Consider the following 21,419-nt stretch of genomic DNA (forward strand, 5'->3'; position numbering starts at 1 on the left):
GACGGAGACGGATTAAGCCTATAAACTTGTCAGCAGTTGTTATGACAGAATACCCTGCACTTCCAAAGTACCCATAAATGGATAACCATTACAGTATAAAACCAAAGAAAAGGGAGGTTCAATATTTATCTCCCTCATATCACAATCAACAAAACCTTAATTGACTACAAGAAGCTACCCAGGAAGTAAGACCCACTGAACTACAGTACAGCTGCTCTTCTTCCGACCGTCCAATTGTTAAGCAAGTGTGCTTGATCTCTGCTTGAGCAGGGTACAGAGCAGACACGCACATTATTCAAACAAACTGAACTTTAACGTTTGTTTGAGCATTGTACAAATTGCATAGTGCACCCTAAATTGTCATGCACCTACTGCTTCTCCAACAACCAGTAATTAATAGATTACTTTTATTTTTTGGGGAGTTTGTGCATTGTACATTTAAGTTAAATAGGTTAAGTCACCGATAAAACACAGCTGCATGCTATTTCTCTGCAGAATGTATTTCCCATTCCAGTTTGACAGTTCTTTGGACAAAGGTGTGTAGGGGTTTGGGGGGGGGGGGTTGGTTTTCTTCCTACCAAGGCATTTCATGTTGATTTTTATTTATATATTTCAGTTATATTTTAGTATATAAATAGTTTAACATTAAATTCCCCTAGTCAATGATCAGGGAAATTCATTAAAATTTTAGCTCAGTGGGAGGCAATGATGAGTTCCTTCTCAGGGCATTGAATCCATCACTAATGGACTGTTCTGTTTGTCTAAGAAGACGTTTTGCCTCTCATCCGAGCAGGCTTCATCAGTTCATGCAACAAGGCTTAGGATGCACTAGTCTCATTCTCAGGTTTTGGCTCGTCACCAGCGATATGATCCCATTAGTCGACTAATCGCAACTAATCGTTAGGACACATTAGCCTCCTCCTGACTAAGGCTTGTTGCATGGACTGATGAAGCCTGCTCAGATGAGAGGCAAACATTCTTCTAAGACAAACAGAACAGTCAAGTTGGAATTGATTGAATGCCCTGAGAACGAACTGACTTGGATGAATAAGAATTATCACAGGCAATAATGAGTGCCGAAATGTAACAAAAGCACTCCAAAATAAATGTAGTTAAATAAATTATAAATAAACTTCATTATTGGTTAAGTGTGAGCCTGACATTCTGGCTTTAATGGCTGCAACAACAAAAATAAGATCAATCTAACAAACATAGGACCCATGTAACCAAGTACTTTTGACATTGAACAAGTAGCCTACTCTGAGATGCTACTATTTGCGGATTAAAACAATCCTGAAACAGATGGGCAAAAACATGAGCAAAGTACAGTGAAAAAACAACTTTTCTTCTCACTGCCAAGCCCCACTGTTCAATAATTCAAATTCCGTTCTCAAGTCAACCAATGAAAAGATTATCTGACACACTGGAGCTCAACTTGGCCTTTCTCATCTGACAGCAGCTCATGTTGTCAGCCAGCAATGCTTAGCTCCCTGGTGTATTTTTATCACCTGGTCTCTCCCCCAAAGCTGATATGTGCAGTGTCACCCCCATATAAGTCAACCACTCATTCCAGGAACTAACAACGTGTGCCACAGTGGGTTGTTTTCGTGCCCCCATAGACTGAATGACAGAAAGCCAAATGAGAAAAGACTAAGAGAAAGTGATATCAACATCTTTGATGTCAACTGCAGCAGTGTGATAATAAAAACCTAATTGTTAATTCCAGTACTTCCGAACACTACTCTCAGATTATCCAAATGCTCTGTAATACAAAGCAGGGTGAGGAAACCATATAGAGTGCAGAAAAGAATGAGACTAATCAACAAATAGAATATTTATTTTGAATATAACACTTACTTATTGAAACAGTCACCTATTCGGAATCCCCAATACTTAACACATTTCTTTTGTAGTACAATCATATTCTTTATACATCACAGGGGTACCAGTAGGAAATTTGGAATACATACAAAAACACCGTTACATTTTTAGTGTTATTTCAGTCTGTTTTTTTAACACATTAGAGAAACACATCATCGACTTTGTGGTCGTGTAATCGGACTTGCAGCCGCTTGTCTTGGACACTCGGGTAAAGAGAGGGGCGGAGCTGTCAACTGATCACCACCTGGTGGTGAGTTGGCTCCGATGGTGGGGGAAGATGCCGGTCGACGTGGCAGGCTCAAACGTATTGTGAGGGTCTGCTGGGAACATCTGGCGGAATCCCCTGTCAGAAGGAGTTTCAACTCCCACCTCCGACAGAACTTTGCTCATTTTCCGGGGGAGGCAGGGGACATCGAGTCCGAGTGGACCATGTTCCTCCATTGCTGAGGCGGCCGACCGGAGCTGTGGCCGTAAGGTGGTTGGTACCTGTCGTAGTGGCAATCTCCGAACCCGTTGGTGGATACCAATGGTGAGGGATGCCGTCAAGCTGAAGAAGGAGCCCTATTAGGCCTTTTTGGCCTGTGGGACTACTGAGGCAGCTGATGGGTACCAGCTGGCCAAGCGGAATGCAGCTTTGGTGGTCGCTGAAGCAAAAACTCGGGCATGGGAGAAGTTTGGTGAGGCCATGGAGAAAGACCTCCGGACGGCTTCGAGGAAATTCTGGTCCACCATCCGGCGTCTCAGGAGGGGGAAGCAGTGCACCATCAACACTGTGTATAGTGGGGATGGGGTGCTGCTAACATCGACTCGGGACGTTGTGAGCCGGTGGGGAGAACACGTCGAAGACCTCCCTCCTCAGAGTCTGGGTTCTCTGAGGCGGGCTCTCCTATCTCTGGGGTTGAGGTCACCGAGGTGGTTGAAAAGCTCCTCGGTGGCAAGGCCCCGGGGCTGGATGAGATTCGCCCGGAGTTCCTCAAGGCTCTGGATGTTGTTGGGCTGTCCTGGTTGACACGCCTCTGCAGCATCGCGGGGACATCGGTGCCTCTGGATTGGCAGACTGGGGTGGTGGTCACCCTTTTTAAGAAGGGGGACCGGAGGGTGTGTTCCAACTACAGGGGGATCACACTCCTCAGCCTCCCTGGTAAGGTCTATGCAGGGGTGCTGGAGAGGAGGGTCCGTCGGGAAGTTGAATCTCAGATTCAGCAGGAGTAGTGTGGTTTTTGTCCTGGCCGTGTAACAGTGGACCAGCTCTACACCCTTGGCAGGATCCTCGAGGGTGAATGGGAGTTCGCCCAAAAAAGTCTACATGTGTTTTGTGGACTTGGAGAAGGCGTTCGACCGTGTCCCTTGAGGGGTTCTGTGGGGGGTGCTTCGGGAGTATGGGGTACCAAACCCCCTGATACGGGCTGTTCGGTCTCTGTACGACCGGAGTCAGAGTTTGGTACGCATATCCAGCAGTAAGTCGGACTCGTTCCCGGTGAGGGTTGGACTCCGCCAAGGCTGCCCTTTGTCACCGATTCTGTTCATAACTTTTATGGACAGAATTTCTAGGCGCAGCCGAGGCGTAGAGGGGGTCCGGTTTGGTGGCCTCAGTATTGCAGCTCTGCTTTTTGCAGATGATGTGGTTCTGTTGGCTTCATCAAGCCGTGACCTCCAACTCTCACTGGAGCAGTTCGCAGTAGAGTGTGAAGCGGCTGGGAAGAGAATCAGCACCTCCAAATCTGAGACCATGGTCCTCAGTCGGAAAAGGGTGGCGTGCCTCGGGGATGAGATCCTGCCCCAAGTATCTTGGGGTCTTGTTCACGAGTGAGGGAAGAATGGAACGGGAGATCGTCAGGCGGATCGGTGCAGCGTCTGCAGTGATGCAGACTTTGTATCGGTCCGTTGTGGTAAAGAAGGAGCTAACCCGAAAGGCGAAGCTCTCAATTCACCGGTCGATCTACGTTCCTACCCTCACCTATGGTCACGAGCAGTGGGTCGTGACCGAAAGAACAAGATCCCGGATACAAGCGGCCAAAATGAGTTTTCTCCGCAGGGTGTCCGGGCTCTCCCTTAGAGATAGGGTGACAAGCTCGGTCATCCGGGAGGATCTCAGAGTAGAGCCGCTCGCTCCTTCACATCGAGAGGAGCCAGATGAGGTGGCTGGGGCATTTGATTGGGATGCCTCCCGGACGCCTCCCTGGTGAGGTGTTCCGGGCACGTCCCACCGGGAGGAGACCCCGGGGACGACCCAGGACACGCTGGAGAGACTACATCCTTCGGCTGGCCTGGGAACGCCTCGGGATCCCCCGGAAGAGATGGATGAAGTGGCTGGGGAGAGGGAAGTCTGGGCGTCCCTGCTAAAGCTACTGCCCCCGCGACCCGACCTCGGATAAGCGGTAGAAAATGGATGGATGGATGGTGTTAACAATGTAATCCAAATTAAATTAACAGCTGCAATCGCATGCTACTTGGTAGGTGGAAGTGTCAACGATAGCAGTCTGTTTTTTTCACAGTGGCAAATCAGTCTATTACGTTGATGTGACTCAGATAGTGAAGTGACTTTTTGATTGACATTACTGCAAGACTGAATTTCCCCCTTCAAGATACAGAAGATATAGATTGAAACATTAATTGTAATAATAACTGATCAGTATAGAGGCTAATGACATTGATTTTGGCTCGCAACACTAACTTTGCCGCAGAGATTACATTATGGGTGCATATGTGAATAAAATGGTTGGAGATATTACCCAATTACTTCTAAATTAAACAATGAATATTAATGTTTAACAATGAATATTAATGTTCTCTTGAAAATATATGGGCCATAAGCCAAATTAAGGCTTATATTTATATCTTGGCTTTCTCCACTTTGTAATCATTACTCTCCCAAATAAAATTTCAAGTTAGTCTTATACGATGCACCTTGACTGAAATGTTTCATATTTCAGACTTTAATTAAATAGTCAGGCAGCATTTGACAAAGCATATGGTGAAAAGGAAGATGAGGAGTACCGTACATTTCAGCACAAATGGACAGAGGAATTCACCTTCGTGGAGAGCAGGTTCTGTGGTGTGTCTCATATGCAACAATAACATTTCTGCAATTAAACTGTCAAATATAAAGCGGCACTTCGACACACGCCATGCTACATTTGCATTGAAAAATCCCGTGGGGGACGGCAGGAAAAAGGGATGCCAAGCGCTCCCTTGCATTGTGCAAGCTATTCACAGGTGGCGAGTATGCCAAAACATTCATGCTTGATGTGGCCAATGAACATTTTGACAACTTTTCGGATAAATATAAGATAAGCGAAAGACGTGCCTCTGTCAGCAAGAACTGTTGACAATCGTACCATCATGATGACAAATTAAGTGGAAGCATTTTATAAATAAATTATTTTATTATTGGTTAGCTTCAGTATAACGTTATTAAAAAGAATAAAGTCAGACACTTATTATATTCTAAAATTGTTGTTGTTAAAAATGTGTCCAAAAATGCATGCTTTTAGTTGTATCAGAAAGCTCTCACGGAAATACATTTTATAACATATGGCTTTAATGGCTCTTAGCCAAAAAGGTTCCTGACCCTTGCCTTAGAAGAACAACAAGATCCATTACTTACAGTCAGTCGTGTTTCATGCTCACATTCTGTATTTGCAGGTTAACTGGAGAGCAAATGTTATTACAGTGTGTTTTTATACAGTACAATACTGTGAGTGCAACATTTCTTATGAAAATTTTTTAAAATTACATTTTAGGTGTTTCTGATGAGGCTGGAACAGGCCACAGAACCAATTAAACATGTATCACAAGACACCAAGGTAGTTCCTAATCCAATTCCTATTATAGACCCCAAAAACGAAAATCCGTTTTGTTTCTAAATACTACGCTTTACACGTTCAGGATGTTTGGGGCCGATCAGAGAGTTAAAAATCCGATCACAAGATTAAAGATCCGATCACAAGATTGAGCAATGCGGCTATTTAAATTACTTGTTCATTTACTGTATATACTTGTGTACTTAATTGCTCAAAAAATAATATTTAAATAATGTATCTTTGTTCATCTATTTATGCCAGTGAGGCATAGTGACAGACAGAACAAATGAATGGTCTTCTATTAGATGGCAGGAAGTACATACCGTAATTAATGTATCCACTTTTTGTAACATTTTTGTTTGTTGGTGTGCCGTGAGATTTTTCAATTGTAAAATATGTGCCCTTGGCTCCATAAAGGTTGGAAATCACTGCTCTAGTTAGATCGTGTATTCTAATCAGTCAGGTTGAACCAACACTACAACATGACATAAATAATGGGTGCTAACTTACTGTAATTAAATTACTTTATTGTAATTACTTCACACACACCAAAACTTTAGGGCATATATGTCAAACTCAGTCCCGGGGGGCAAATTTGTCCCACGATGTAATTATATTTGGCCCGCAAAACCATATCAAATGTGTATTAGAGCTGGCCTGCCAGTCAATAGCACATGCGCCACGAATATTACAAGTCCCAGAATGCTCTGCTAGTGTGTTGGCCCATCAGTCGAGACCGGCGAGCGCACCTTCCCTTTCTGTAGCAGTCGTTAGCAACTATGCTACCAGTCTCCTTGAGCAAATTTACACTTCCCCTTCCCAAAAATGGGCAAACGAAAGATGGAAAACCGTTAACTTCCAAGACAGGTGGGAGGCACTGTTCTGTTCACTACAGTAAAAGACAGACCTGTTTGTCATGTGCGGAGCAACGTGGCTGTAACAAAGACTATAACAAAATTGAATAAATGTATTTTTTATCTCCATTGCTGGATATTCTGCTTACGAGCTGTGATAAAAGGAAGAAGCCTCCATGTATTTGAGTGGCAGCTGAGGAAGGATTTTCAGAGCTCACAGCAACACACCCACAGCATCTGGAAGCTCAAGGAATGACTCAATTCTTGACCATTTGTTAACCTGTTTTCACATACTTTGCGATTTTTCTAATCCATTCATTCATTGTCTTTTCTGTGACTGCAAGCCACTTTTTGGTGTTTTGGGGGTCTTTAAATGCCCATATAATTTTTTTGTATATTTAGTTACATGTACATTTGACACATAGCCAATATGACTGTCTACATTAACATAGGGCTTCAAAATAAAATGGTCTAAAAAAAATTTCACTAAAATACAATTTCTGATTTTAATAAGGTAAAATAGAATTAAAATAATTTTTTGTGAAACTATTTTTTTCTTGCAGAGAAAAATGTCCCATTTGTCAAAACATACATGTAAACAATGGTACTTGATTATCTTTAAAATGTTCAAGAGAATAAAATTAGTCATCAAATTGCATGAATGGAAGAGAACTAACACAATCCCTCCAGCTCTCTCACCATCTCTTCTCATGTAGAGTTGTACAGTTGACCTCTGCAGAATTTGTGCAGCTTGGATGCACATACCTTGGGTCAAAAGGTTCCAACATGTTGATAAATTACTGCCTTTGCAATACACAAATGGGCACGTCTTTGGCAATGTTCAGCGCTATTCCCTCAGCAGTTGCTGATGGAAGACAATGTGAAAATGATTCCACTCGTCTGTTTTTAACAGGAACTTAAGTTTCAAGGACGGTGGGGAAAGTCATTAATATGGCAACACTAACTGTGCTTTCGTAAACTAGCATCACTCTGTTCTCTGCCATATTGTTGTCCTTTGCAGTGCATGTAAGCAGATGACACATTTTGAATGATAGAAGCCACACAAAAAAAAAACGATTACAAGAAATAGTCCTGACAAATAAAACTGAATTACTGTAAATCCAGTATAGGCCCAGCTATACATTTACAGAACACATGAAACAAACAGATACATACAGCACTGCAGAATAAAATACACATCCAGACACCGTGCAGTGACAACACAGAAGTAAACAATATATTATAGAAAATATATATAATTATTATACATTAAATGTTGCATACCATTGAGTTGGCCTGAGCTGGCTTTAGTTGTAGTTTAGATTGGTCCTTTTTTGATGATTATTATTTATTTATTTTAATGTTTTGATTGTGTTTGAGCAGAGCCTCCGATGGGCGTAGTGATGGACTCCTGTGATTTCGTTGCAGGTAGTGTAGCTTCAGTTCCCTCCAGGTGATGGTGTGAATGTTTGACTGTCTCTAGTTACCTGCTATCCTCGACATATGCGGCATAAAGAATGGACGGATGGATGAATGAATGAATGAAAGGATGGGCCATCGAATTGGCAGATATCCTATGCGTTGCAGATTTGTATTCTATTGGGAGAGAACTGATTCCCATCTGGGGATATCCGATTCCTTGTGTTTGTGTGTTTATACTTACATGGCACATATCCGAAAACTATGTAGTGCCATTTTGGGAGCAAAATAAATATATTAAAAAAACTAATTTTGTGACTTGAACCTACCCGCTGCTTTGAGATTTACTCGGCTGTAAATCGGTTTTAATTTGGATAGAGGTTTTAGGTTACATTGAGCGGTACATTGTTCTTGACAGTGGCCGTGCTCACGGCCTCTCTTCGGCAACTTATTAGAACGAGCCGTAAGCTTGCCTGAATTAACTCCATGAACTTTATACCTTAGCCCGGGGCCCGTTGGCCTGCTTCAATTCACCTGCTGCGCCTGTTCGAGCGAGAAGTAGCGGAAAGGAAGCGACCCAGATTAAAAAAAAAAAAAAAAAAAAAAAAAAAGGTTCACGCGTGACAGGTTTGTTAGAAAGGTCATATTTACTTTGGAAATGGCAGTTAGGTGCGAATTCCAAAGTAACATTCGTGATAGGCATTAAGTGCTGCTCTCACTCGCATGCTGTGTCAGCTCCTTACCGCGCAGCTCATTTCAGTAAGTCGGCGACCTGTCGCACTCCTCCGTCATTATTCCAAGTTGTGTCGCAAATAAATTCCCTCCCAAGTATTGGCGCAGGTTGACTTGAATGTCGACACGCGTATTTTGGTTGTTCTAACAGCTGCCGCGAGCGTGTCTGCCTCACGGTTGACCGAATGGAATAACCGCGTGAAGTCAATAACTACGAGCAATCGTACACTTCCGTCTAGCCTTTCAAAGTAAAACACGCGCCCATCAACATCCGCTTCATCGGTATTGATCAGTGCCGTTTATTGTTATTCGCGTACGCGCAATTAATAAAGAATGAATATAGCACCCATTATGGTTTGCTCGACCGCAGAAAATTGGCTTCACATTAGGTTTGTTTTTAACGTGAAGGTTTTATTTTTTTTCGGGCGGATTTGTACACGACTCAGATAAGCCACTCACATTGCTGTTCAGTACCATCCATCCATTTATCCATCCATCACCTTTTATATGATATTTGATATTAGAACTGCTATATACTTTTAGGTGAGAGGCCGGGACCTTGCCTCGGACTGGGCAGCAGTCAATCATATGGATGGTTTGAAAATAATAATAATAAAAAAGCATTCACATTCATACTTATGGACTAGTTAGAGTCCCGTGAGGAGGCCAGAGCACCTGAATTAAACCCAAGCAAACACAGGGACACCATGCAAAAAAAAAAAAAAAAGGGGGTCTGAGCTGAGATTTGAACATAAAACCTCTTGGCTGTGAAGCAGGTGTGCTAACCAAGGAAGAGTCTGATTGAAATTACAGTGGCATTGCATACTTTTTTTTTTTTGGATCGGTTCAGTTTCTGGAGGGTAGTGTACTTCTGATTGTCCGTTATAGTGCCATACTGGTTTACCATCATGTTTCCTCTCAAACTAATATGTGCTTTCTCTTTTGTTAAATTTGTACACTCCTGGTCATTGACAGCTTTTTTTTTCTTAAGTAATGTTTAAAAAAGCTATGTAATTATTATATGTAATAATTAAGTGCTATTGGAGTGAGTATTCATGATGTAGGGAAGCATAAGCAAGTTTGTCAAACATTCATGCAGTAGCCCTGTACGTTTTGTCAGAGTTTGTCCTCTTCTGCCCTCTGGTGGTCAGTAACTACCGTGACATCCTATCAACATTGGCCCGTAACTCGCACTAGAAAAAACACTAACCGTCATCAAAGTCAAGGAATTGTATATTAAATATATATATATATATATATATATATATATATATATTTTTTTTTTTTTCTTTTTTTTTTTTCTTCAGGATGAAGAAGGCCCATCATCTAAAATGTATACTGCGTGACGGTTACATTTGAGATTGATTCATAGAGGCATACGTACGATGCACTTGTGCGGCTGTAGCTTGAAACATGGCAGCGCCAAACTGCTCGAACGCAAATTGTGACGCCGGTTTTTCTGCTGACGTGAGCACGAGTTCTTGTCCGCTTGACTAAATGAGCCCTTCGAAAAACTGACGATGTTAGCGAGTCTTTAATTCAGAGAACGGCCCTGTGGCAAAGGCGATGTCTTCTGATGCAATCGTATGAGCCCACCAATTTGTGTTTCACTGCAGCACAAAAAAAATGTTTACTTTCAATCAGCTTGACATTAGTCAAGTCTTCAAGCAGAGGTGCTTGGGACTTGAAAAGACAGCACACGGGAGGAGGTTCCCAAAACGACAATGTATCTACAGAGCGATGTTACAACCCAACAAGGTACGTTTAATTTGAAACTTTGTGTGTGTGTGTGTTTATGTGAGACTTTTATGACTATTATTTACATACACGTAGACATTGGCCACAGGTGTTAAATTGCCATGCGTGACGTCACTTCACTGCGACAAACTTACCCCCACAAGTGTCCAGCAATGATTTCTAGCTTCATACTTATACTTGGTCTTTCTCAAATTGTGTGTGTGTGTATGTATATATTTATGTGTGTGTGTGTGTATATATATATATATATATATATATATATATATATATATACACACACACACACACACACACACACACACCTGTCTTTTTAATGTCATTAAAAATTTAGATTGGTATTTCTGGATTGGTTGCTACTGTATGTTTTAGCAGGATTTAACAATGAAACTAATTATTATTATTATTAACAGATTATCGCACTACTTTAAACTGCATGCATTTCTTGAAGTCTCGGCGCCCTTTGCACAATGGTCATTGCACCGGACTATTGTTCTATTAGTTATTTCAAACTGCTCTAATTGCTACAGGACTCTGCATCTTTTCTCACAATTGTAAAAAAATAATAATAAATGTCCCGGCATTACCGGCAACCTTTTATTGATCTGTGACTGGTTTTTTTAATATATATATTTTTAATATATCTTGAACTCGCTAAAGTATTCTCTGTCACTTGACTGTTGTCGTACTAGAGCGGCTCCAACGACCAGAGACAAATTCCTTCTGTGTTTTTGACATACTTGGCAAATAAAGATCATTCCGAATCTGATTCTGAATAGTTTTTGCTTCATGTGATCAGATTTTCGGCTATTTTCTATTTCTATTGTCCAAACAATAGGTATACTGTACCTTCACAAAATCTCCATGCAAGAGCTCTAGCAAAAATTTCTAACTTTCCAAATTACTATTATATTTGGACTGACACTGTAAGAAGTACTTGGCGATACAGTATTTTTTATTGAGCTACTGTTGCTGTGATTTTGTTGTTGCCCTCCCCACCCTCCTTCTAATTCAGCTATACAAGTTTACTAAAATACATTTAATGCAGTGTTCTACAACTGAATTTCATTAGATGTTGCACTTGTACTAATGGAGCCCATAAATGAGCCAAATGTTTCAACACAGTGCTTCCACGCATGATGACATTGTCAGCATCAATACAGGTGATTTTGTACACAGCGGCCTGAAATATTGATTAACCTTGTCTTTTAAACTTCTAGATCTGTCCAACATCAAGAAATAACAAGGACCACCGAAAGTCAATAAAATGTGCTGAAAAAAAACAGATATCTCCACCGTTAAATCCTCCTCAGAAAACTGAATATGGGTTAATTTGTCAAAAGATCAGCTACCCACAAAACCATATGCATCAACAAGGAATCTCCAAACCCTCAATTCAGGTTTGTTCCAACAGAGTTTTATTAATGTATCTGCGTTATTATGTCAAGTTGCATTGTAAATGTTTTCAGTTTGTCTTTCTATTCAGACATTCAAAACAACCATCAAGAACAAAATTTTCACTTTCAACTTACCAAGTATGACATGTGAAAGTAAGAGTTTTAGGGCACCAGTCTTTCACTTATATTGTTTGTATTCTGATAAACAAAATGTGAAACATATTATTATTCTGTGTGCAGGTATTCTTAAAGATAACAAAAGATATTTGACACCATATGAGCAGATTGAAATTAAAGAATACAGAAAAGTCTGGTACGTAGGAAAAAAGGATACTAAAATTCGTACACAAACCACATCTGAGGAGGCCAGGTCATTTGATGATGACCAAGGATTCTACAAATCAGTAAGTACAGAACTATTTATTTATGTATTTTTATTTTTTAATTGTAGTATGAATGTAGTATGTAGTAGTATGAAAAAACATCACTCACTGTATAATAAAACCAAAATACAAAAAGTCACCCTTGAAGCTCCCTGACAAATGCGCAATGAAAAGGAAACATGAGGGTGCATTGTGTCACCTCACATTTTATGAATATTGTTGGAATTAGTAGACCGAATAAGAATTAACTGTTTAGTTATTGCTTGTTGTGAAAAACAGTAATATACAGTAATCCAATAAAATTTTGTCTACAAGCTTCTCTGGTTAAGTCACTAGCCAATTTTCTACATGCTATTTACATTGGGAAGTCACAAGACGGTATGCTTTCAGCTACGTGCTATTGACATAAGCATTTGATTGGTAAAATTAATGTGTGTATGGAATTTATATTGAATAATGAATGCCTTGTATTGCACTGAGCAGCCAAATGTTTTCCTTCACCATAAGAAGTTCAGTTTAATATAGCCAAAGAAAAAGCAAAACAATAATGCAAAGCCAAATTAAGAAGGAAGAAAATCGCCACAGTCTGGATATTGAAGACTTCATAGCTTGCGAATAGCCATGACAAGGACAAGAGCACAACATTGGCAGGGAACAGGTGTCAAACTCAAGGCCCAGCGGCCAGATGCGGCCTGTCACATTTTATGTGGCCAGCAAAGTCATGTGCGTCTTGTTAAAATCTGTTCCACAATTGGAAATTATCTTCACTTTTAATAACGTAGAAATATTGTCAGCATTCCCATGGGCTCACCACGTGTGGGAGGGGCAATAGGGGTCGGGTGCAGTGCGAGCTGGGCGGTGGCCGAAGGCGGAGACCTTGGCGATCCGATCCCCGGCTATCGAAGCTCGCTCTAGGGACGTGGAATGTCACCTCTCTGGCAGGGAAGGAGCCCGAGCTGGTGTGTGAGGTCGACAAGTTCCGACTATATATAGTCGGACTCCCCTCCACACACAGCTTGGGCTCTTATACCAGTCCTCTTGAGAGGGGTTGGACTCTCTTCCACTCTGGAGTTGCCCACGGTGAGAAGTGACGAGCAGGTGTGGGTATACTTATTGCCCCCCGGCTCGGCGCCTGTACGTTGTGGTTCACCCCGGTGGACGAGAGGGTAGCCTCCCTCCGCCTTCGGGTGGGGGTACGGCTCCTGACTGTTGTTTGTGGCTATTCACCAAGCAGCATTTCAGAGTACCTACTCTTTTTGGAGTCCTTGGAGGGGGTGCTGAAGAGCGCTCCCGCTTGGGACTCCATCGTTCTGCTGGGGGACTTCAATGCTCACGTGGGGAATGACAGTGAGACCTGGAAGGGCGTGATTGGGAGGAACGGTCCCCCCACCCCGATCAGAACCCGAGCGGTGTTCTGTTATTGGACTTCTGTGCTCATCACGGATTGTCCATAACGAACACCATGTTCAAGCATAAGGGTGTCCATACGTGCACTTGGCACCAGGACACCCTAGATCGCAGTTCGATGATCGACTTTGTGGTCGTGACATCGGACTTGCGGCCACATGTCTTGGACACTCGGGTGAAGAGAGGGGCGGAGCTGTCAACTGATCACTACCTGGTGGTGAGATGGCTCCGATGGTGGGGGAAGATGCCAGTCCGACGTGGCAGGCCCAAACGTATTGTGAGGGTCTGCTGGGAACGTCTGGCAGAATCCCCTGTCAGAAGGAGTTTCAACTCCCACCTCCGACAGAACTTTGCTCATGTTCCGGGTGAGGGGGGGGACATCGAGTCCGAGTGGACCATGTTCCGCGCCTGCTGTGGTACCTGTCGTGGCGGCAATCCCCGAACCCTTTGGTGGAAACCAACGGTGAGGGAGGCCGTCAAGCTGAAGAAGGAGTCCTATCAGGGACTCCTGAGGCAGCTGATGGGTACCGGCTGGCCAGGCGGAATGCAGCTTTGGTGGTCGCTGAAGCAAAAACTCGGGCATGGGAGGAGTTCGGTGAGGCCATGGAGAAATACTTCCGGACAGCTTCGAGGAAATTGTGGTCCACCTTCCGGCGTCTCAGGAGGGGGACGCAGTGCACCATCAACACTGTGTAAAGTGGCTGCTGACCTCGACTCGGGACGTTTTGAGCCGGTGGGGAGAATACTTTGAAGACCTCCTCAATTCCACTGATACGCCTTCCCTTTGAAGAAGCAGAGTCTGGGTTCTCTGAGGCGGGCTCTCCTATCTCTGAGGTTAAGGTCACCGAGGTGGTTAAAAAGCTCCTCGGTCGCAAGACCCCCGGGGTGGATGAGATTCGCCCGGAGTTCCTCAAGGCTCTGGATCTTGTAGGGCTGTCCTGGTTGACACACCTCTGCAACATCGCGTGGACATTGGGGACAGTGCCTCTGGATTGGCAGACTGGGGTGGTGGTCCCCCTTTTTAAGAAGGGGGGACCGGAGGGTGTGTTCCAACGACAGGGGGATCACACTCCTCAGCCTCCCTGGTAAGGTCTATTCTGGGGTGCTGGAGAGGAGGGTCCGTCGGGAAGTTGTGGTTTTCGTCCTGGCCGTGGAACAGTGGAACAGCTCTACACCCTCGGCAGGATCCTTGACAGTGCATGGGTGTTCACCCAACCAGTCTAGATGTGTTTTGTGGACTTGGAGAAGACGTTCGACCGTGTCCCTCGGGGGGTCCTGTGGAGGGTGCTTCGGGAGTATAGGGTACCGAACCCCCTGATACGGGCTGTTCGGTCCCTGTACGACAGAGTTTGGTCCGCATATCCGGCAGTAAGTCGGACTCGTTTCGGGTGAGGGTTGGACTCCGCCAAGGCAGCCCTTTGTCATCGATTCTGTTCATAACATTTATGGACAGAATTTCAAGGCACAGCCGAGGCACAGCTGATTTGGTGGCCTCAGTATTGCATCTCTGCTTTTTGCAGATGATGTGGTTCTGTTGGCTTCATCAAGCCGTGACCTCCAACTCTTACTGGAGCTGTTTGCAGCTGAGTGTGAAGCGGCTGGGATGAGAATCAGCACATCCAAATCTGAGACCATGGTCCTTAGTCGGAAAAGGGTGGAGTGCCCTCTCCAGGTCGGGGATGAGATCCTTCCCCAAGCGGAGGAGTTCAAATATCTTGGGGTCTTGTTCACAAGTGAGGGAACAATGGAACGGGAGATCGACAGGCGGATCGGTGCAGCGTCTGCAGTGATGCGGACTTTGTATCGATCCGTTGTGGTAAAGAAGGAGCTAAGCCGAAAGGCGAAGCTCTCGATTTACCGGTCGATCTACGTTCCTACTCTCACCTATGGTCACGAGCTGTGGGTCGTGAACGAAAGAACAAGATCCCGGATACAAGCGGCCGAAATGAGTTTCCTCCACAGGGTGTCCGGGCTCTCCCTTAGAGATAGGGTGAGAAGCTCGGTCATCTGGGAGCATCTCTGAGTAGAGCCGCTGCTCCTCCACATCGAGAGGAGCCAGATGAGGTGGCTGGGACATCTGATTCGGATGCCTCGTGGACGCCTCCCTGGTGAGGTGTTCCAGGCACGTCCCACCGGGAGGAGACCCCGGGGACAACCCAGGACACGCTGGAGAAACTACATCCTTCGGCTGGCTTGGGAATGTCTCTGGATCCCCCCGGAAGAGCTGGATGAAGTGGCTGGGGAGAGGGAAGTATGGGCGTCCCTGCTAAAGCTACTGCCCCTGTGACCCGACCTCGGATAAGCGGTAGAAAATGGATGGATGGATGGATATTTTAAGCAGTTTTTGTTACCAAACCACTTTTTAAAATAAATTGAACAGTATCCATCCATTTTCAACACCGCTTATTCTGGTTAGGGTCGTGGGGCAATGGAGCCTATCCCAGCTGACTTCGGGCGAAAGGTGGACTACACCCTGTACTGGTCGCCAGTCAGTCGCAGGGCACATATAGACACGGACAACCATTCGCACCCACATTCACACCGTCACTGAGTGGGAACTGAACCCACGCTGCCTGCACCAAAGTCAGGCGAGTGTACCACAACACCATCAGTGAAATTGAACAGTAGTTGAACAAATTGTTTTCCTTGACTTTGTCACAACGGCCTTCTAAGGAAAACCAGAACTACAGTGTATCCCATAACTAAAATGAGTTTCACACTCCTGGGTTAGGGTTAGGGGAGCAAGGTAGCTATACTGCCAAGAAGTTCAAGAGATTTATTTGTAAGTCTAAAATCAGGATTTATTTATTTTTTTAATAAAAAAATACCACTGCTTCTTCCACTACATACATTTTCTATTGGTTCCCCAAAATATCACAATTGGAGTGACCACTCTCCTCATCCTGTCATGCCACTATTTCACAGGTACTCTTCATGAATGCAGTTTCTGCATGTCTGCATTGTGTACTGTCATTCTCTTGAGGACTTATAACTAATCAATTCATTGATCAATGACCTTTTCATCAACAGAGGATTGGTGACCACTTGGCTTACCGTTTCGAAATATTGAGGGTGATAGGATCAGGATTTGCTGGAAAAGTCCTCAAGTGTAAGGACCACAAGACAACAATGCTCGTGGCAGTCAAGGTCTTTCGAAACACAACTGAGTAAGATGTTACCAAAACAATGTGTGAAGCAAAAAGACTAAAGTTAAGAGTTTTGTAATATAAATAAATAAATTGTCCTGTTTAAGCATAGAATTCATATTGTATGTGAAAGTGTGTCCTAAACTTTGATTGGTGCGGCATATTTTAAATTAATAGTCAACAGACTTAAGAAATGATATGATATATGATGACATTTCCAAGGGGTCCTCGGTTTACAACGGTACCAACATATGACATTTTGAGGTTACAAATGGCGCGCAATAAACTAGTTTTCATGCGACATGCTCAGTTAGCGTTGTTTTTTATTTGATTGTTTTGTATTCATGACTTAAGTGTTTTTCATAAAATTTTTTTACTGCTTCTCTACTTCGTCAACAGGTTAACAGATAACGAGTTTCGACTAACATATAAATTCGGGTTATGTAGGAAAGTAACCGAGGACCCCGTCAAAAATACTGGCTCTGTCCTTTTCTTAAAAGCTGCACTTACTACTATACATTAATATGAAATGCCAGTTCATCTCACCTAGACATAATAAATGATCACTCTGCGCATGCTTCTTTTAGGGGTCATGGGTTTGCAGAGGCAGAACTAAAAGTTTTAAAGACCCTGCAAAAGTTAGACAAGAGCAACAAAGCCAATATAGTTCACATGAAGGAGTACTTTTACTTCCGCAACCATCTGTGCATCACCTTTGACCTCTTTGAGTAAGTTGACCACATGCTTTTGGTTCATTCTGTAGTATGACTAGAACATTCGATTAATGCAGTAAGAGAACTTCTATAATGATTTTCAGAAAGGACCTCTTTAAAGCCTTAATGCAGAGCAAAATGCGCCGACTCCATGACGGGGACATTAGAAAATATGCCACAGATGTGCTTAAGTGTCTTCTAGTGCTTAAAGGCATGAAGATTGTTCATGGTGACCTGAAACCTGTAAGAAACGTTATATATTTATTTAATTTTGTAAGGCAACCACATGTTCAGGTGTAGAAAAAAGGTAAGATGTTTTCATGAAATAATAAGAAAGGTTATCTATGAAATGCACATGCATGTTAAAAGTGTTCCGTCAACATTTGGGCAAAGGCATCAAAACCAAAACAATATTGGGGGACCATAGCATTGTTGTGTTTTTGCTGCTCAAGATACTGAAAAGTGTATGGACAGTTTGAGGTGTGTCAGAAAAGTTCCACAACTCGAGTCATATATTTCAAATCCAAGTTTTCCCCTTCAAAGTAATCACCCTGAAATCCAATGCAATGCAATTTCCCAGCCTTCACTGCCATAACCTTCATGTACTCCTGAAAGGATTCTTTAAAATGGTTCCCCTTGATCACCCCCTTGAGTTTAGAAATGGAAATAGAAATAAAAAAAAATATTTAACCAGGTTGGGTTAGTAGGGAGGTTTTTGAGGGCATTGTGAGCAAGCGTGTTGTTTATGGTGAGGCAGCCCCGAGTTGTCCTGCTTACAAATCTCGCCTCTTCTCACGCACTGAAGGAAGCAGAATCTATTTGTAGACATGTTGGTTGGTAGTCTGGGCCACATTAATGGGAACTCTTCGTTTCTCGTTTGGGTTTGAAATCTATGTTTTGTGACACCAGTCCTGGAACTTTTATAACATGCCTTGTATACTGTATTGCTGAATGCTATTGAACATGGTGTTTCTTTACTAGTTATTGTAATGATTCATCTTGCATGAAAATCGGTTAGCGAATTAAAAATCAGCACTAGCATCTAACATGCTGCTGGCCATTATATTAGCATGCGACAATGTGTCATTAAATCAGTCAAAACCAGAGAACATTTTTGAACAATTTGTAACAGGTTATTTGTGACAGATTGCTTATATGTTCCCAGGGGAAATTGTTTTTATTGCACATTCATTAAATTTGTGATAAAAAAAACAACACAATGGGAATCAGTGAAATATCATATATAGGGAGTAGTTTTATACGTGTATTGTGTATCCCTTGTCTTTACAAAGTGATAACGCCATTCAATGCATTATAGCAGGATGCATCTTTGCAGCTCTGTGACTCTGGCTCTTTTTAAAATGAAAATAATAATAATAATTGGAACGAAGTCCTTATTACAGTAGCTCTATTACTGGTAAAATTGTATCTAATCTTTCTTTTGCAGGAAAACATTCTATTAGACAAGGAAAACAATGCTGCAGTGAGCGATTTTGGAGGCTGCATTTTTTTGAAAGACAATGGCAAGTGTACCTTTTTCAACTAAATGTCACAGGTGAACATTTAGAGTCCCTCTAAAGTGAACATACATTGGGAAACATTGGAGGTTTTGTTGAACATTGTGACAAATTTAAAAAAAAAAAAAAAAAAAAAAAGGCAATGTTTATTGTCTGATTTGACCTTCAGGGCGTCACCAGGTGTTATGGACTGCCGAGACGGGGCGGGGGGAGGGGGATGTTTAGACCCCAGGAGATGCGCAGGATATGAGTGAATGTTGCACACGAGCACAAACTCTACATACAGCGAATTAAAAGGCTGAGATTGTTTTATCAATCTTTTATACAAATTTAACAAAGATCGACTACTGTGTAAAAGTGTTAAATTTTTTTAGTATTATTTAAGTCTGTTTTTAATAGTTTACACAAACACGGGATGTATATTTACAGCAGTATTATTATGAGTAGTACTACCCATAATAATAATAATACTGAGAAATATATCTTTGCTCAGCTATACCAGCGATGGATAGTAATACACTGACAAACAGAACAATGAAACACAGATTGCAGAAGGTGCAATACACCTGTGTATCATAGCCATTCATACACAAACACAGGTAGTATGTCTACAGCTTTAAGTCATGACAGCTTTGTTTTCAATTAAACAGCCCAATTTTCACAATTACGTTTTCTAGTAAATTGAGACGATATATTAGTATTCATCCTCTTTGAGAAATTTTAGTTTGGTGGTTAGGTGTGAGATATTTTATAAAATAGGTGCCTTGGCTCAATAAATTTTGGGAAACACTGATGTACTGTAATTTGTCATGTATATTGCGCATTCTTTCCTCCCAAAATTGTTAAAAGTCAGTAGTGCGCATTATACACATAGCTATAGGGGCAAATGGAAAAAAAAATTCACATTTTATAAATGTATGCCCCCATCTAGTGGTTATGAAAAAGGTGTAGCCTATACTTTCATTCCAATATGACAGGGAGTACGTCCATCCATCCATCCATTTTCTGAGCCGCTTCTTCTCACTAGGGTCGTGGGCGTGCTGTAGCCTATCCCAGCTGTCATCGGGCAGGAGGCGGGGTACACCCTGAACTGGTTGCCAGCCAATCGCAGGGCACATAGAAACAAACAACCAGTCGCACTCACATTCACACCTACGGGCAATTTAGAGTCTTTAATTAACCTACTATGCATGTTTTTGGGATGTGGGAGGAAACCGGAGTGCCCGGAGAAAACTCACGCAGGCACGGGGAAAACATGCACACTCCACACAGGCGGGACCGGGATTTGAACCCCGGTCCTCAGAACTGTGAGGCAGACGTGCTAACCAGTTGACCACCGTGCCCTTGTGTGTTTTCTAATTTACGAAATTAAAGTAGGGCTGTGAATTTTAAAATAAGCAAGTAAATTAAAGAAGGATTACATGTTCAAATAAAGTTATTAACTTCAGAATAATTCTTTGAAAAAACTAACATTACAGATAATATTTCATGTTTTGATCATATTGGTAGAAGCAGAATCATGCATTGTAAAAATGCACAATACATAGGTAGAAGGGTTTTTCCTGAATTTTGAGATCAACTTTGGGGGTGCGTATTATACATGGGTGCGCATTATACACGAGACATTACGGTAATCATTACTTTCCAAAATAAAAGCACAAGTTAAATAAGTCTTATGTGATGAACATTTACTGAAATGTTTCATATTTCATAACCCAAAAGGATATTAATAAGGATGATATTCATGTATTATTATTATCATCCACTGATGATAATCATAGGTGAATGACCTCAACTTGTGCATAAGGTTAACTCTATAACTCTCTTTATGGCCCATAATCTCTTGTGTGGATAAATCAAAAAAGCTGTGGAGCTGCATGTTTTTTTGGCTGTCCGCATTCTCTAGTCAAGTCAAACCTGTCATTTACCCACCTTCCCTCCAGCTACGCACTCTGGGTGGAGCAACCTGAAATATGGGCATTCTCACTCAAATCTGGCAGAGCGTGCAACGTGTGCGTATACACTCATGGATTTAAGCATTCCCCCTCCCGCACTAAGGAGGCTGTTGTGAATCTAGTGGCTTGTGAAGTTGGCGGCCTCTGAGGGTTCAGTGATGGCGCGCCGACACATGTAGTCGGTGCGGATATATGCTCACTGACAGCCCCACGGTCGTAATTTGTCCCTACCATGTGATGCCGACACCCAAATTTTGATATATTGTACATCATATTCATCGGCAAAAAATATCAGTGCCAGATGACTTTTATTCACCTGCGAAGAGCTTTTTTTTGCTTCCAACATTCTGCTGCGGCTTTCCCTTTTTCACAATTAGAATAACTACAGTCATCATAATGGCGCAATGGTGGGATAGATTTTGAATAATTAGTTTTTATTTGATTTATGTCGGTTGTA

The 21,419-nt window shown here is 42.5% G+C and overlaps 2 protein-coding genes across 7 annotated transcripts in view; one reads left to right on the top strand and one right to left on the bottom strand.

Moving 5' to 3' along the window:
- Positions 1-8,874, bottom strand: part of mical2b (microtubule associated monooxygenase, calponin and LIM domain containing 2b) — a 114,214-nt gene extending 105,340 nt beyond the window's left edge. For all 6 annotated transcript variants that reach the window (XM_061677381.1, XM_061677382.1, XM_061677380.1 and 3 more), the window contains exon 1: positions 8,701-8,874. The gene's annotated coding sequence lies outside the window, so the exon portion shown is untranslated. The remainder of the gene's footprint in view (positions 1-8,700) is intronic.
- Positions 8,875-10,275: 1,401 nt separating this feature from the next.
- Positions 10,276-21,419, top strand: part of LOC133402347 (dual specificity tyrosine-phosphorylation-regulated kinase 4-like) — a 26,722-nt gene continuing 15,578 nt past the window's right edge. The window contains 9 exon segments of the mRNA XM_061675922.1: positions 10,276-10,308; positions 10,310-10,447; positions 11,665-11,844; positions 11,931-11,994; positions 12,082-12,245; positions 16,662-16,798; positions 17,365-17,505; positions 17,595-17,733; positions 18,938-19,013. Of these exon segments, the coding sequence (XP_061531906.1) occupies positions 10,276-10,308; positions 10,310-10,447; positions 11,665-11,844; positions 11,931-11,994; positions 12,082-12,245; positions 16,662-16,798; positions 17,365-17,505; positions 17,595-17,733; positions 18,938-19,013 (1,072 nt within the window).

This window comes from Phycodurus eques, chromosome 5 (genome assembly GCF_024500275.1).
Source record: "Phycodurus eques isolate BA_2022a chromosome 5, UOR_Pequ_1.1, whole genome shotgun sequence".
NCBI classification, from domain to species: Eukaryota; Metazoa; Chordata; class Actinopteri; order Syngnathiformes; family Syngnathidae; genus Phycodurus; species Phycodurus eques.